General features: G+C 36.6%; 1 protein-coding gene across 1 annotated transcript in view; it reads right to left on the bottom strand.

Annotated features, from left to right (window-relative positions):
• LOC121387558 (WD repeat-containing protein 86-like) overlaps window positions 1-18,127 on the bottom strand; it is a 29,335-nt gene that overhangs the window by 4,912 nt on the left and 6,296 nt on the right. Inside the window, exons 3-4 of the mRNA XM_041518713.1 lie at window positions 11,514-11,649; window positions 10,587-10,690 (exon numbers count right to left, since the gene is read on the bottom strand). Of these exons, the coding sequence (XP_041374647.1) occupies window positions 10,587-10,690; window positions 11,514-11,649 (240 nt within the window). The remainder of the gene's footprint in view (window positions 1-10,586; window positions 10,691-11,513; window positions 11,650-18,127) is intronic.

The following is an 18,127-nucleotide window of genomic DNA, read 5'->3' as shown; positions in this document are numbered from 1 at the left end:
TAGCTTGAACCCAGAAGAAGAAGAATGACCTGCTATTTACAGTGTTTTTTATCACCACAACCGGACTCCAAATCTAAAGCATGATCATCTATAGCTTGAACCCAGAAGAAGAAGAATGACCTGCTGTTTACAGCATTTTTTATCACCACAACCGGACACCAAATCTAAAGCATGATCATCTATAGCTTGAACCCAGAAGAAGAAGAATGACCTGCTGTTTACAGTGTTTTTTATCACCACAACCGGATTCCAAATCTAAAGCATGATCATCTATAGCTTGAACCCAGAAGAAGAAGAATGACCTGCTGTTTACAGTGTTTTTTATCACCACAACCGGACTCCAAATCTAAAGCATGATCATCTATAGCTTGAACCCAGAAGAAGAAGAATGACCTGCTGTTTACAGCATTTTTTATCACCACAAATGGACTCCAAATCTAAAGCATGATCATCTATAGCTTGAACCCAGAAGAAGAAGAATGACCTGCTGTTTACAGTGTTTTTTATCACCACAACCGGATTCCAAATCTAAAGCATGATCATCTATAGCTTGAACCCAGAAGAAGAAGAATGACCTGCTATTTACAGTGTTTTTTATCACCACAACCGGATTCCAAATCTAAAGCATGATCATCTATAGCTTGAACCCAGAAGAAGAAGAATGACCTGCTGTTTACAGTGTTTTTTATCACCACAACCGGATTCCAAATCTAAAGCATGATCATCTATAGCTTGAACCCAGAAGAAGAAGAATGACCTGCTATTTACAGTGTTTTTTATCACCACAACCGGACTCCAAATCTAAACCATGATCATCTATAGCTTGAACCCAGAAGAAGAAGAATGACCTGCTATTTACAGTGTTTTTTATCACCACAACCGGATTCCAAATCTAAAGCATGATCATCTATAGCTTGAACCCAGAAGAAGAAGAATGACCTGCTGTTTAAAAATAAAACTAACTGCAGGCCATATTTTATTTAATATCTCAAGCCCTGTAGTAACAAATGTTTCTATTTTCACTAATAATAAAACAAATTATCTTTAAAAGAATAATAAAACATTTAGATATTTTATTGACTTAAATGTTTGAAATGTTTTTTTACCTTATGAATTAAGTCATTTCCCCCAAATGAAATGATGCAAACATGTATTAAAAATAGTCTCACACTAGTTTTGCACCAATCAATTATCTTCGATGAAACAGTTTAATTTGTAATTAGTTATTTATTTTTGTCATCAAAACAGTTTAATTTGTAATTAGTTATTTATTTTTATCATCAAAACAGAGTTCAGAGAAACTTTTTGTTGCCATTTTTCTATGAGCTCCGAAAGAAAGGTTACAACTGATTCATTAGTTATGAAAATGCTAGATAAAGTAGAAACACATTCACAATATGGCTTTTACATCTGGTGCCAGACATCTATGACCTACTAATTTTAAAATCTGTTTTGTTGCAAAGTTTAAAAATAGCATCATCCATTTTGTCCAACGCCATATAACCGTCAGTGAAATATGTTGAGTGCGTCGTTAAATAAAACATTTTCTTCATCCATCTTGACATGCACTTTGAGAAAAGATAAATGTTTGCGAATATTTCTCACAATTTATTTTCACTCAAGACATTCATAATTACAACTATTCAGTTATTTTGCAACAAACTTTTAAAAAAGATTCATCTTTGTGACTTTTTCTCACAATTTATTTTCTGGCAATGGTTATAACTATTCAATAATTTAAAAACTTGTTTTGTTTTAACGACATCTCTAGAGCACATTGATTTATTATTCATCGGCTATTGGATCTCAAACATTTGGTAATTTAGACATATAGTCTAAGAAAGGAAACCCACTGTATTTTTCCATTAGTAGCAAGGGATCTTTTATATGCACCATCCCAATGACAGGACAGCACATACCACTGCCTTTGATATACCAGTCGTGGTGTACTGGCTCAAGCGAGAAATAGCCCAACGGGCCCACCGACGGGGATCAATCCCAGACCGACCGCGCATCACACGAGCGCTTTACCACTGGGCTACGTCTCGCCCCTTCAATTGTATATTTAAGTGTATACTTTAAATTACCTGCAGCCCGTTTATGGCAAATGTGTGACCTTTGAACTTTCTTCTGATCCCCGCTGATTTCGCGTCGAAGCAGCAAACGAGCGTATCACCCGATGCCGTAAACACTTGACAAAGCAACACAACATGAAGAAATACACCAGATCAGTAACACAGACAACACAAAAAAGTAGTTCCGAATTCAGCCATTTTTATTTTAACAAAATGTTGTTTTCTTTTTGTTAAGAGCTGCAAGTACGTTTTCCGGGGCAATTTTTTTTTTTAAATTACCAGTAGCCTAATCTACCATCATTGGTCATGAATAATAATCAGAATATATTGACACAGTCATAGAGAGGAAACCTGCTACATGTTTCCATTAGTAGCAAGGGATTTTTTATATGCACCATCCCACAGACAGGATAGCACATACCACGGTCTTTGATATACCAGTTGTGGTGCACTGGCTGGAACGAGAAATAGCCCAATGGGTCCACCGACGGGGATCGATTGGAAACCAATTGCACATTAAGTGAGTGTTTTACCACAGGGCTACGTCCTGCCTCTCAACAGTGTTTTGAATTTGACAAGTAGGTTAAAAAACATATAGTAGACCTTTGACATATTCTCACAGAAGTTTAAAAAAAATGTATATTAACTACTGTCACATAATGAGGCTTAAAGGAAACATGACACGAGACCATATTATAGCTCATTTTAAAAGAAAAATGATATAAAAATAATATACAAATAACTTTATAAGAATAAAATACGTGTAGTTAACTTAAAATGAAGAAATTGCGCTAACCAGTATCAAAGTACGATTTATGCATATTTCTTCGTGAGCGTTCGGAAAAAAAGGGAAGTGACGTCAGAGCCGCTGTACTCTTCCATTGTTGTTAACTGTTTATATATGGAGTAAGGGGCTTACGATCTTTTCAGTCCAACAGTGCCGTACTGCGCGGCCTTCGGGTGTAAAAATAAACAGTTTAAACGATCGGGATTGTCTTTTTATGGTTTTCCAAAGGATTGTATCCGAAGAAAGACGCGTGTATTTTATCGCAAAAGAAAAGATTGGACACCAACACCGCATAGTACTTTGGTGTCCGCCTAATTACAGCCCGGAGCCCGAACGTTACCCGGAGACAAAAACAGTACTCGGTTGCGAATGCCGAGGTGTACATTGTACATATTTGGCACAAGATACACCTCAGCATGATGTATTTATATATGTTAAAACAAAAATGTTGAATTTTTATTTTTTTATTTTTTTTGGAAAAAAAAAGATTTTTCATGTTAGGGCTGTAGGCCTACATAACAAAATCTGTATTCACCGTCCGAAGAAGGAAACGTCAATAAGTAATTAAATATGGCATATACAAACATGGGATTTGGCATGAGGATACATCTCAGTACGATGTATTTAAATATGTTTTTAAAAAATGTGTAGAAAACAATAATAATTTTAAATAATGTTTTTAATCTTCGGGCGGAATACGTTACAAAAACGTTCCTCATCGCCCGAAGCCCCAAAGCAACACGAAGTTCAATACAAAAAACCCCACTACTGTCGGTGTCGAAATAACTATTATGTTTCATCCACGGGCTGACTTGAGAATCGGAGTGTTGTTTTAGTTAATTGATCCTTTCTTTCCGTGGCCTGCACATGTGATTCCTGATTGGCAGGTGTATATTGCAGGGTATCGACCAGGTAAGTGATTACCACGGTCTAGACATGCGTACAAAATACGTGCCATTTTTTTAAGATTACAGGGTATTGTGGCGTAACCTGTCGCGACTATAGTACAATGTTAATGGACATTATTAGCCGCCCTGCTTCATTACTGTAAACAATGCTGTAAAACCCTTGATTAAGTAGACTTTCCCATCTAAAATTACAAAACTGACCAATTACGTAGTACCAAAGAAAAGAAAATTATCACTTGGGTATCGTGAGTGGTCGTTTTTACTCTAACGCACCCTACCAATAGGCCTAATAATATGCTACTTTTTTTATGAGAGAAAAATACTATAACCCCATTTCGTTCTATTGATGCAAATAGAAATATATTTAGTTTAAAAGTTGATTATACTCTCAAGTCATTTATGTTGTTTTACAAGCCAGGTTAATGAAAGTGAAGCGCCTTGTCGTAAATTAGAGCGTTTGTTTACACTGTGCATACAGATTTCATTATGTACAGCCCGAACATAAAAAATGCGATATTTTCTAAAAAAAAAAAAAAAAAAAAAAATGTTTGTCCTACATTTATATTTTTTACATATTTAAATACATCATATCGAGGTGTATCTTTATGCTAAATATGAACAGTATACACCTCGGCATTAGCATCCGAGTTTTGGTTTTGTCTCCGGGTTACTTTCGGGCTCCGGGCTGTAAATTGGTCGACCGGTCTGGTCTGGCACCATCAGTTTCTCCACCCTCCGACTCGCTATCCGTTTTTTCTTCAGTATCACTGTTGTAAGTAAATGTGTGTCTTTCTTCATTTACTAACAGCTCATATTGATACGGCAAAACGTTTTGCGAACGAACACTCATTGTTTTGGTAAGCTGTGCAAGTCTTAGATTCTTTATGAGTGGTACGGACTAATGCTTTTAAGTGTAAGGCTTCAGATCAAGCGACGCGTCTCTGACGTCAGGGACCTCGTGATTGCCCTGCTCATTAAAGATCGGCAATTTCCGCTAAGAGCTCGTATCTGGGGTTCTTTTATGGAGATATTTTAAGTAATTAATTTTTTATATATTTTTTTTTTAGGTGATTCAATTTATAATTAACTGTACATGGTTGGTGCCAAATATGGTTTACGTGACATGTTTCCTTTAATTGTCACCAGGTAAATGTTATTTTTGTAACCAATGGCAACAAAGAAAACAGACCATTTTATCGACTCGATTCAATAAATTCCCGTTCCCATCATGATGAACAAACATTGATCACAAAGGAATGAATCTATGTCCTGAAATACAACAACATGGTTTTATTTTCGGCTGGGAAATTAGTTTCTATAATAAATATAACATGCTCAGTTTATTTATTTATTTTTAAAGTGCATTTAGGGTAATAGATTTATTGATGGATTCCATGGCGACTTCATGGAATAAACATGCCTGACAATTAACCACAGCAATTTACAATGCCATGGAGCTTGCCATGTTATTCATTTAGCCATGAAGCTTTCAATTTTCTCTCTCACATTTTGATTTATTTATTTTTTGTATTACTGACAAATTAAACTCCTCATTAACCACAAAACTGTTTTTGCTGCAGCGATTTTCTTACTTGCCAAAGTTAAATCAAGTATTAGGCATGGCATTATGCACCACGACTGGCATATCAAATTCTGTGGTATGTGCTATCCTGTCTTTTGGTTGATGCATATAAAAGACCCCTTGCTACTCATGGGAAAATATAGCAGGTTTCCTCTCTAAGACTTTATGTCAAAATTACCAAATGGTTAACGTCCAATAACCGATGATTAATAAATCAATGTGCTCTAGTGATGTTGTTAAACAAAACTAATTTTTTCTTAATGAGCCACCTGTCATTTGAGGCAATCTTTAAAATCTCCAATGACTTCATGTAATTTAATATAGACTGGTCTTCCTTAAAGGGACATTCCTGAGTTTGCTGCAGTGTAAGATGTTTCTCTTAAAGGGACATTCCTGAGTTTGCTGCATTGTAAGATGTTTCTCTTAAAGGGACATTCCTGAGTTTGCTGCAGTGTAAGATGTTTCTCTTAAAGGGACATTCCCGAGTTTGCTGCATTGTAAGATGTTTCTCTTAAAGGGACATTCCTGAGTTTGCTGCAGTGTAAGATGTTTCTCTTAAAGGGACATTCCCGAGTTTGCTGCATTGTAAGATGTTTCTCTTAAAGGGACATTCCCGAGTTTGCTGCAGTGTAAGATGTTTCCGACTAATAAAATATTTCTACGATTAAACTTACATATTAAATTTTTTTGTTTTTGTTTAGAATATCAGTGTCTGTATATTCAATGTGTTTCTGGTCGTCTTAATATTTGTAAGAAGCCCAAACTGCATTTTGTCATTTTGCATCTTTTTTAGAAAATAAAATGAAATTTAACCTAGTACAAATATTAGGATGATCAGAAACATGTTTAATATTTAGAGAATAACTAACGAGCTACGAGGAATTATGAATTATCTGTCCCGAGTGAATGAATGTTGTAAACCCGAGCTTTTGGCGAGGGTTTTACAACATTCATTCACGAGGGACAGATAATTCATAACTCCTCGTAGCGAGTTGGTTATTCTCTTTATTACCCATTGTCAATTTTAATTGATTTTTAATGTACAAATTCCTCTGCAGTCTACAACAAAGCCATCAGCCATTACGTCATATAGTATTACACGCATTACATGACGTAATGTAAGTGACGTCATAGCATAACAGTGTTCTTTTTACAGCCAAATGTTTACAGTACAAAATAATACAACTGTATTTGCATTTGAAAATAATTATTTTTATATATTACTGAAGCTGCTGCTTATGAAAATATACCATTTCATGTTTACGAAACAAATGAGTCCATTTGTTTTTGTAAATCTTTGTAGATCGTATAACGTATGTGCAATCTGACTCATGAATGGAAACATTATATGAATGAAAGTGAAGTTCCAGCCATGGCAAGCGGCCAACCAAATGCCGTGATTTTTAAGCCAGCCAATCAGTGGCTGTAGAAGCAATCTGCACACTGTGCAGAGATCGAAAAAATATTACCCCATATATCTGAGCCCATATGGGTAATAAACAATAATATTTTATGCAGAAAAATATATTTGATATGTAATTACAATCGTTAAAAGGATGAAAAAGGTACATTACTATCTGATCTTACAGCTACAATATGATGAGAACACCTACAGTGAAACCCATGATAACTAGACCTTCGGTAGGTCAGGTCAGGTCAGGTCAGGTCATAGGGTTTTACGTGCACATTCAGAGCAAGCTGTTGTAGCACACGCCTGTCATGGGCACAGGTGCCAGCCTTGGATAAATTGGAATTCCATTAGTCTGATACATATCTTCTGTCAACTGAGTTTAACTCGGCTGATAGCAGATATATTGGACTATTCCTAAAAACAATATGTTTTTCATGGTCCATTATTAAATAAACTAATAATACCACATGTTTCATCAGGACTTCTTTTACAAAGCTGTTAATTTTTGTATATATAGTTTTTAAAATTTATGCCTTATATTTAAGTTTTTCATGGTGATGAACGCAAACCATCCCCTAATGATATTCTCTATTATTTCATGACCAATGAAAGTCAAAAGAAAAAAAGAAATACATTTTCTACATCTCTAAAACAGAAGCTGAATTCGTCACTAAAAGCACAAACTAGTAATTTACTTCACTGCATTTCAGATAAGCATTACAAGAAATGTTCTCACCCAGAAGAAGTGCAAACGCACAGTGCTATGAATTACTATATACAGAAAAACGTCGACTGATCCTTAAATGTGAAACGCTTACAATATTTAACTAATCTCATTACAAGAATTTAATATTTCTGTATCACATAATCAGTTATAACACATATAGTGTGTCTTAATACTAGTATGGCCAGGATAGCTGTGACACTCGCCACAATCGCCAATTGAGAATTTTAACAATACATGTAATTGGCAAATTTTATTTTAATCTGGCAAACATTTTTTAAGACAATTTGGTGAAATATTCTACTCACCCAGAGATAGCCCTGTGTAATTGTATATATATTAAATATATGTCAAGCGTAACAGTATTAAAGATCAGTCTTGGAAACAACTATTTTTATTGAAGGCAAACATTTTACAATAACACAATTTGTTATAATAATTCTTACGTCAAAGTATGCATATGTTTTTATGACACAATATGCATAACATAAACTAATTGCAATGTCTGTTTTAGCCAAATTAGCATGATACACATTATATAATGTGGGTTTTTTTCCCTAATCTTTCATAATTTTGATGGAAAAACTAATTTTTGTGTAGAAAATTCTCTACATTTTATAATTTGCCTCCAATAAATGTTTTCATGTTATACTACCCAAGGACAGATAGGCAACTAATCTTGCAGATAATTGATTAGCATATTATTAGCATATTTAGCATACACATGTATTTATAACCTTATTTTAATAAATGAACCATACTCTTTCCACTTTATAAAATGGCTTATTTCAAACAAAATTAATATTTATACCATTAATACTGTAGTTCAGTCTGCCAAAAACACCACACTCCTAAATCATCAATAATAGTTTCATTATTTTTATAATACGGATTTCTCTTCCCCCACTCCCATCCCTTCAAGTAAAAAATTTTGCACAAGTTAATAACTCCAAAGTTTCCTCCCATACAATAGTATTATATTTAAAATATTGTAAAGGAGATTACAAATGGTTAAACTCGCCCATAGCTTATTATTTTGAGTTAGTATATATATATATATATATATGTATATATATATATACACATGTATATATGTATATGTATACGTATACGTATACATATATACATGTATATATAATTTTTGAATTATTATCTTGTACATACTATTAAACACAATTTTTTTTTAATTCAGTTCTAATGAAACCTTTACCATGTTTAGTTAACATTCTGTAAATTTAATATAATCTACAGTATATATTGGTATTCATTCACATCCATTTGCATCAGATGGTTCGATACATGTCCTATGAAACTGTACACAGATAAAGTAATATACAGTCTTTTATCTATATATTACAGAAAAACATCTATAGGGAATATAAATTATTTATATCTAGGTTTGGCTTAATCTATGAAAAATAAAGAAGTTTGGTCATGGTTGGCTTTATTTGTTAAATACACCAGTTATTGTTAAAGTGAATGAGTGAGTTACATATGACAAATAATTATTTTATTAAATGTACACATAGCTTCGGTTAATTTTATAATAAAAATGTTTCAGTTATGTGAAACAACAAAAAAGAAACCACTTACATTAAATTAGGAGATAACCATATTGAGTTTTTAGATTTGCGGGTGTTATTGTCTATTTGATCCCACAAATGTCATTTTTGACTGAAGGCATTCGCCTGAGGTAAAAAATGAAACATTTGCAGGCATCAATTAGACAATAACACCCGCAAATCTAAAAACTCGATATGGTTATGTCCATTGTAAACTGAATTGTTTTTCTACAAAACTAACTGTATATTGGTTATTTCTTGAAAAAAAATGCCTGACTACAATCTAACTGTTGACCCTTGAACCATCAACTTGGCCTGTTCCAATTGCTAATGACGTCACTTTCTAATAAAGTCATTAGCTTTCCCGGTGTTATTTTCATTTGATTCCTTAAATTAACATCACTTGAAATTAAAATAATATCCAATGATTATAAAATACCATCTCATTCAAACTATTAATGTCATTACAAATCTTAAAAAAAAAAATCATTGATCTTATATTCAAAAGATTTTTAAGCCATATGACATTTTAAAAATAATTGATTTTATATTCAAAAGATTTTTTGAAAGTTTTATTCTAGAACTACTTTGATTATTTATTTTAAATATTTCAATTTTAATTAATTTTTCTTTCTTTTTAGTTATTTTCGTTCTTATTTCATTTCACAATTATTATTTCATTCATTTCAATAGAGGAATGTTCAAAAAGAAATATATGTAAATATATTCAAAGCGACAAACCAATCATCTGCAAGATTGTTAGCCCGGAAGTGAAATGAGAGACAGCACCGACAGATCACCATAGCAGCAGTATTAGCAGTCATCTAGGCAGAAATCTAGCACTGGACCTAGAGAAACTAGTTTCACGCTTTAGTAACAACAAACTGGTTTTCATCCACAAATTACCACCACAGACATTTCCCAGTGTATTTTATGAGCACAAACTTTAGATTAAACATAATTTATTAATTATGTAGACCGATGTTAATTTCTAGTTTATTTCATGAGCATTAATTATTAAAAATTTTTTTTTAAAAACAACCCTACCCATTAAAAATTAAAAAGTCCAAAGGGTGCATGTTTTTAAGGGTTATAAAAATGTGTACAAATCTGAGATTTACCATTAATATTTACTGATAGCAAAAATGTTTTATTCTCAATATCAAAGATGTTTTCAAGTAAAGGAATAAGTTACATTGTCAATCCTGCTACCAGGGCTGTTTTCAGGGGTTGAGGGTTCAACAAATAGAAACAAATAATTGGCGCTTACATACAAGCACTTTAAAATGAGCCTTTGAAAATCAGAAGTAGGGGAGATTATAATCCCCACTCCCCAAAGCCCCCTAAATTTGTGCCTGAACAATTATTTCCATTCAGCTTTTGCCATACAGTTTACTATACACAGACATATTTATATGTATAAAAACACAGCTCATGAAATTAAAAAAAAATAAAGTTTTGAAGGGTGGGCGTTTATTTGTGGAGGAAAACTAGTTAACAATCTATAGTGCAACATTCTCTACAGTCAATGATGAACCTGAAGGGCGGTAACTGTGCTCTCATGGGACTTTAACTCCCGCTTGAGGGCGCCACTCTTGGCGTCAAAACATCGACAACTCATATCCCCACAGGCGGTGAAGACTGGAATAAATTGTGTTTTAAGAATATACATTATGATTATGTTTCAAACTAATCACTTAAAAATCATTTGAAAAAAATAAATTAAAAAACAAACAAACATGTATAAGCAAATGTAATTTCAATGTGTGTCAAATCTTGAGTTAATAAACTACATATTTCAATCATGTTATTTTAATTTAATTTCATGCTTGTAGAGGAGTAGATCCTGGAAGTATTTCACTTTGGGGGGCGGGGGGGGGGGGGGGTTGGGGAACTAACGGGAAAACAGCATATGGTCTACCGGGCAACTCTTCAAAAGGACACTCCAATGAAGAAAAAATTAAGAGAGGAAAACAAAAGGGGCTTGAATATGTTTAGGGGACATGGGCCCCCTGGTCCCCCAATTGGATACGCCTCTGCTTAATTAAGGTTCAAACATGCTATCCTGGGCACACACTTCAGCTATCTGGGCTGTCTGTCCAGGATAGAATATTAACGCCTGTACAAAATTGAAAGATGTTTGACGGTGTTAAATTTAAGTTCCTGATTCTATGGAATTTAAATAATATTTGAACACCAAATGGACTGGGCACGTGTTTTATTAGGTCCTCTCTCTAGAACATACACGTACAACTCTAGCAACCATCTTGATAATCTATGAAACTGCCATTTTTTTATTCAAATATTAAATACTACTTTTAGTATCAGTTTGTAAATATTGTTTTCAAACAGAAGGGCTGGGTAGAGCGAGGGTAACATTAATTTCTCCCTACACCCCCCCCCCCCCCCACCCCCTGCCTGGAACCATTACTGACATATTGACAAGTAGCATGTAAATACTTACCAAGTCCATCATACACTTTGATGACGCTGACCGTGTGTTTGTGTCCCTTGTAGATCCGAGTACAGTCACCAAACTCTGTGACCCATGACCTCCCGGTATGATCTGAACTTCCCGTGTACATGATTTTGTTTACTACCTGCAGGCAAAATAGAGTTAAAGTTAAAGTTTCTTTTGTTTAATGATACCACTAGAAAACATTCATTTATTCATATGATATTGGATGTCAGACATTTGGTAATTTTTACATATGTAGTCTTCAGTTATAGTTTGTTTTGTTTAACAACACCACTAGAGCACACTGATATATTAATCATCGGCTACTGGATGTCAAACATGTGGTAATTCTGACTTGTAAGTCTTCAGAGAAAACCCACTACATTTTCTTATTAACAGCAAGGGATCTTTTATATGCACTTTCCACAGGTAGAATAGCACATACCACAGCATTTGATGGGGCACTGGTTGGAACAGGAATAAAAACAAAATCAGATAATGGGTCGACCCAAGTTTGATCCTGTGATGAAAGCAGCTCAACCAAGCTAGATCCTACCCCCCACAATTAGAAGAAACAAAGCATGTTGTTATTTGTTTTGTTTATTTGTTTTTGTTGTTGTTTTTGGGTTTTTTTTTAAGGTGTGTGTATGTGGGTTTTTTAGTGTTGTATCTTTTATTGGAGAGAGAGAGAGAGAGAGAGAGAGAGAGAGAGAGAGAGAGAGAGAGAGAGAGAGAGAGAGAGAGAGAGAGAGAGAGAGAGAGAGAGAGAGAGAGAGAGAGAGAGAGAGAGAGAGAGAGAGAGAGAGAGAGGCAGACAGACAGACAGACAGACAGTGACAGAGAGAGCACATATTATAGGGGTGGGGGAGAGGTTACAAACAACATTTTTATCTGTGGATGACTTCCGACATAATTTTCTACCACCAGGAGAATAAAACAGTTATCAGATATGTTCTACAACCAACCAACAATGATGTGAGAATTATAAGTGTACCAGTTGCCTACCTATTCTCAAATTTGTCAATCACCTACTGGACTATTTTATAAGATAATCAGATAAGCTAGCTCAAAACAAACCAAAGCTGCACATCGTTTGGAATAAACGTATGGTATTTTTTTTGTGTTTGAATCAGACTAATAAGTATTTTTCTAACACACAAATGCGATAACTCAGACGCCACAGACATACCATCCAATGAAATAAACACGATCGAAATGAAATATTTTGTGACATTTAAGTTAACCTGAAACTGATTTGTTAGTGACGCACAAGTCAATTGCAGGTACAAGCTCTTGTTATTTATCTTACAACTTGTTACAAAATGATTATCAGTGTATCACTCACGGACCCCTTATGTTAGTGACATCATAGTGTAATAACTTTTTCATTGATCACATTGCGACATCGATTTCTAGCAACAAACTTTCATTAATAAGAGCTAACGTGATTGGTCAAAATAATTGGGTTTGATTGATTGATTGAATGTTTGTTTAACGACACCCCAGCACAAAAATATATATCGGCTATTGGGTGTCACAAATGGTAAGTATATGAACATATTTAAATCTCCTGGGACTACTTTTTTATCCTTAACATTCATCAAGTGAACGGCGTATTTTAAAATGCCAATTTACAATACTTTTAACGATGATATGACTGGCAAGAGATCTGACGAATTTTTAATAATATACATTAATTATTCCTATTTCATAAACTATACCATCAAAGCAGTTTTACTATATAAATTAATAATTTAAGCCATTTCTAAGACGTAGGCTAACATCGTGAAATCTGCACTTGATCGCGTGCGCGTACGCAGACAGAAAAAAATCCCATTTTAACGGCGATGTCACTGACCTCCCGACCCAAGCAGCCAACAGAATACACGGGTAACGGGTAATAGTAGATGCAATACGTAGTTAAAAGCCACATGGATACTGCGTCTGAGAGGGGTAGCCTATTTGCTGTGCCAGTGGTATAACGATCTTGCAGTTAAAGGGACATACCCCAGTTTTTAAACACTAAGGCATATTTTTGACTACTGTAGCCGTTTTTGATAACTGAACTCATACTTTACTTAGATTTTGATTATCAATTTCCGTACATACGAAGTGTTTTTGGTCATCCTGGTGTTTTAATGTCACAAAATGCATTTCTTATATTTTTAAAAACGCACGTGCGTCTGAGAAGTAACAGTTATGGAGTCGAGTGTTAGTTTATTTTTAGAGGGTATTTCAACATTTTAAAGTCACAGACTTATATGTTTTACTCAGTTGTAACATTATCCAAGTGTGTTACAGGTTTGTAGATTAACTAAACTTATTGTTAATTTTCACAGGTTGAAACTAGGGTCTGTCCCTTTAATGGATGACGGAAGGGATCACATGCAGGCATCTTGCTACCCCACCCACCACCCACCCCCACCCCATCCCAAGTCAGGCCACCGATCGTATCGGAGGTCGGACTCGGGATAGGCGTCTTAAACTAGTTATTTATCTATCTAATTTCTTTTTGACCGCCCGATCTAATCTAGAGACCAAATTTAACGAGTAGAATTTTCTTTATTAATTATATTAATTAGAGATGCGCATCAAAATTTTAAAGGCCCACTATTTAATATTTCTTGGATGTAAATTTCAAAATTGTCCCCTTAATTTTTTGTTCTGTCCCGGAGCAAGTCACTGGCTATCCAGAGACAGGCCCCGGGACGGACATGCTCGAAACTCTAGTGGTATATGAGCATGTTAAAATTATTCGCACTCGCACTCGCATCTCGCTACTCGTCTCATGGACATGCTATCATTCAGACATGGCAGGGCTCGGTGACCACAGTCCAGAATGCTCAGTTTACATTTTGGTGGAATGGTTATCCAAAGCCTGATTGCAAAGAATTTTACACCCTCCCATCCCTAATAAAACATGAAAAATGTTAACATAAAAAATGAGTTTCACGTGCACTATACAGTTTTCAGGCAGATAAGTTATTTTATAAGTTCGCGGAAGTAGACTTCTGATGTGTTAAAGGATTCATGCATCAGTTGATCAGCTCGTACATGTATTCATACGCCGAAAAATTGAATCTGAACGACAAAACCGTAATACACGATCAGGGCCGTATCTCCGTATAATGCAGAGTCAAATGTATATTTGGCAAGTGGATGATCCCATGGATCTGTATCTAGTGCCTCTCCAGAGGAAATCCTTTACTGGAGATTTCATCATTCTTACATCGTCACAAAGAAGACTGCCATTCTCAGACGATTTTATAAAATCAAAACTACAATGTAGCACCGGACAGAGCTCATTAGAATAAGTACAGCTGTGATGACATGCACTCATGAATCGCTGTCATAACAGTGTTTATCTCAGTTGTTCACGAAAATTAAGCATTTCTCGCTCAACCGGTGGCAACCGTCATGAGTATTCAGGGTCGTAGCAAGGGGGGGAGGGGGGGGGGGGGGGGGGTGGGCAACTGGAAGAAATCCGGAAAAAATTATAGAAACTTAAAGAAAATTCTCTTCTTAACCGTTTAAGGAGTTTTAGACTATCAACTACTCAGTTGCCCCCCCCCCCCCCAACAAAAAAGCCTAGCTACGGCCTTGGTACAGCTGTCAAGTTTGTCACTTCATTCTAAAACGATGAAAAAATAACAAGTGTGCAAGTGTCTCACCAAAGAGTTGAAGAAGCATGCAAAAGTTCAAAATATGGAATAGCATCGGCCATCATTTTGGTCAGTGATGCATCGTATTTAGTAGACAGCCTCCAAATGTCTACCATAAATAGTTTTTATACCCTCTAGCATCCCTGGACATCATAACCCCGATGGAACAACTTCTGTGCCAGAACGATGTGGCGTTGTTTGAAGTTGTGATGTGTAGACAGCAACAGCTGGATCAGAAGGTATATTGCTCAACATCAATGGGAACATTGATTATTGGAACATTGAGATCTTCCCTTTTGTAATACAGTTTGGAGACCAGTGTTGCTTTGAAGTAGATTCTCTATGCATAGATCGAATTTTGGAAATGTAATGTTTTTGTGCCATATTTCTGTTTGTAAAGTGCTTATTCAAAACATGCTTATTTTGATGCCTGTAAATGTTTAAAGTTTAAAATATTTGAATGTAATTTGTTTGATAGTATTGAAATAAGAGGGAAAACCTTTTTCTGTCTTTCTTTTCTTTTGACTCAGTCTCCCTAATAAGCAAAATGAAGTCTAAGGAATACTAGCGATCGTGTATTAATTAATCGTGTATTGCACCATAGATAATAAGCTGGCAGTAGAAGTGACCTATAATGCCAAGGGTGTCCTATTGACGATCACTTTACCCTGAATGTTTGCATTATCACAATATGCCAAGAAATGCCATTATTGGTGATACAATAGGCTTAAATAGTATAATGAATCTAGTTGCTTTAAACAGGCCCTTGGGAATGACATCTGGGGTGAAGGGGAGGGGAGGGACAGTGTAGTGGGTGGGGATACAGTATCTAGGGGATACAGTGTCTACTGGGTGGGGATACAGTCTCTAGTGGGTGGAGATACAGTCTCTAGTGGGTGGGGATACAGAGTGTAGTAGGTGGGGATACAGTGTCTAATGGGTGGGGGTACAGTGTCTAGTGGGTGGGGATACAGTGTCTAGTGGGTGGGATACAGTCTCTAGTGGGTGGGGGATACAGTGTCTAGTGAATGGGGATACAGTCTCTAGTGGGTGGGGATACAGTCTCTAGTGGGTGGGGATACAGTGTCTAGTGGGTGGGGATACATTCTCTAGTGGGGTGGGGATACAGTGTCTAGTGGGTGGGGATACAGTCTCTATTGAGTGGGGATACAGTCTCTAGTGGGTGCGGATACAGTCTCTACTGGGTGGGGATACAGTCTCTAATGGGTGGGGATACAGTCTCTAGTGGGTGGGTGGGGATACAGTCTCTAGTGGGTGGGGATACAGTCTCTAGTGGGTGGGGATACAGTGTCTAGTGGGTGGGGATACAGTCTCTAGTGGGGTGGGGATACAGTGTCTAGTGGGTGGGGATACAGTCTCTAATGGGTGGGGATACAGTGTCTAGTGGGTGGGGATACAGTCTCTAGTGGGTAAGGATACAGAGTGTAGTAGGTGGGGATACAGTGTCTAATGGGTGGGGGTACAGTGTCTAGTGGGCGGGGATACAGTGTCTAGTGGGTGGGATACAGTCTAGTGGGTGGGGGATACAGTGTCTAGTGAATGGGGACACAGTCTCTAGTGGGTGAGGATACAGTGTCTAGTGGGTGTGGATACAGTCTCTAGTGAGTGGGGATACAGTCTCTAGTGGGTGGGGATACAGTCTCTAGTGGGGTGGGGATACAGTGTCTAGTGGATGGGGATACAGTCTCTAGTGGGTGGGGATACAGTCTCTAGTGAGTGGGGATACAGTCTCTAGTGGGTGGGGATACAGTCTCTACTGGGTGGGGATACAGTCTCTAGTGGGTGGGGATACAGTGTCTAGTGGGTGGGGATACAGTCTCTAGTGGGGTGGGGATACAGTGTTTAGTGGGTGGGGATACAGTCTCTAGTGAGTGGGGATACAGTCTCTAGTGGATGGGGATACAGTCTCTACTGGGTGGGGATACAGTCTCTAATGGGTGGGGATACGGTGTCTAGTGGGTGGAGGTACAGTGTCTAGTGGGTAGGGATACAGTCTCTAGTGGGTGCGGGGATACAGTCTCTAGTGGGTGGGGTTACAGTGTCTAGTGGGTGGGAATACAGTGTCTAGTGGGTGGGGATACAGTCACTCATTTAGTATGCCTACCAGCTATATTAATTGCTTTGGAATTTGAATAAGGCTTTAGAAATAAGGTAACTCTATGGCAACGTGAAAATCGAGTGCGGGCTGTTTATAATTTATTTATCCAGTATGGGTTTAAACCATGAATAGAAGGCATCGGTAACGAATCGATTTAGTCGGGATAACAAAATAACGTTTGTGGTGCAAGATCGTCTTCCGATAAATAATTGAAAATGCGATCGTTCAAGTGACTATTTCGTTGTGTGGTACCATCAGACCGAATATGCCTATCTCTGTGAAGCCACGTTTCATATATTTTATAAAAGAAAGAAATGTTTTATTTAACGACACACTCAACACATTTTATTTACGGTTATATAGCGTCAAACATATGGTTAAGGACCACACAGATATTGAGGGAGGAAACCCGCTATCACCACTTCATGGGCTACACTTTTCGATTAGCAGCAAGGGATCTTTTATATGCACCATCCCACAGACAGGGTAGTACATACCACGGGCTTTGATATACCAATAGTGGTACACTGGTTGGAACGAGAAATAGCCCAATGGGCCCACCAACGGGCATCGATCCCAGACCGACCGCGCATCGAGTGAGTGCTTTACCACTGGGTTATATCCCCCCCCCCCCCTATATTTTATAAAGCATTGTAAACACCATCGACCCATCTGTGGACCCATTGGGCTATTTCTCGTTCCAGCCAGTGCACCACAGCTGGTTTGTCAAAGGTCTGTATATATGGGATGGTGCATATAAAAGATCCCCTGTTACTAATGGAGAAATGTAACGGGTTTCCTCTCTAAGATTATGTGTCAAAATTACCAAATGTTTGACA

The sequence above is a fragment of the Gigantopelta aegis genome, chromosome 13 (assembly GCF_016097555.1).
Source record: "Gigantopelta aegis isolate Gae_Host chromosome 13, Gae_host_genome, whole genome shotgun sequence".
Taxonomy (NCBI): Eukaryota; Metazoa; Mollusca; class Gastropoda; order Neomphalida; family Peltospiridae; genus Gigantopelta; species Gigantopelta aegis.
The sequence above is the reverse complement of the archived record's forward strand: the minus strand, read 5'-3'. Positions and strand labels throughout refer to the sequence as shown.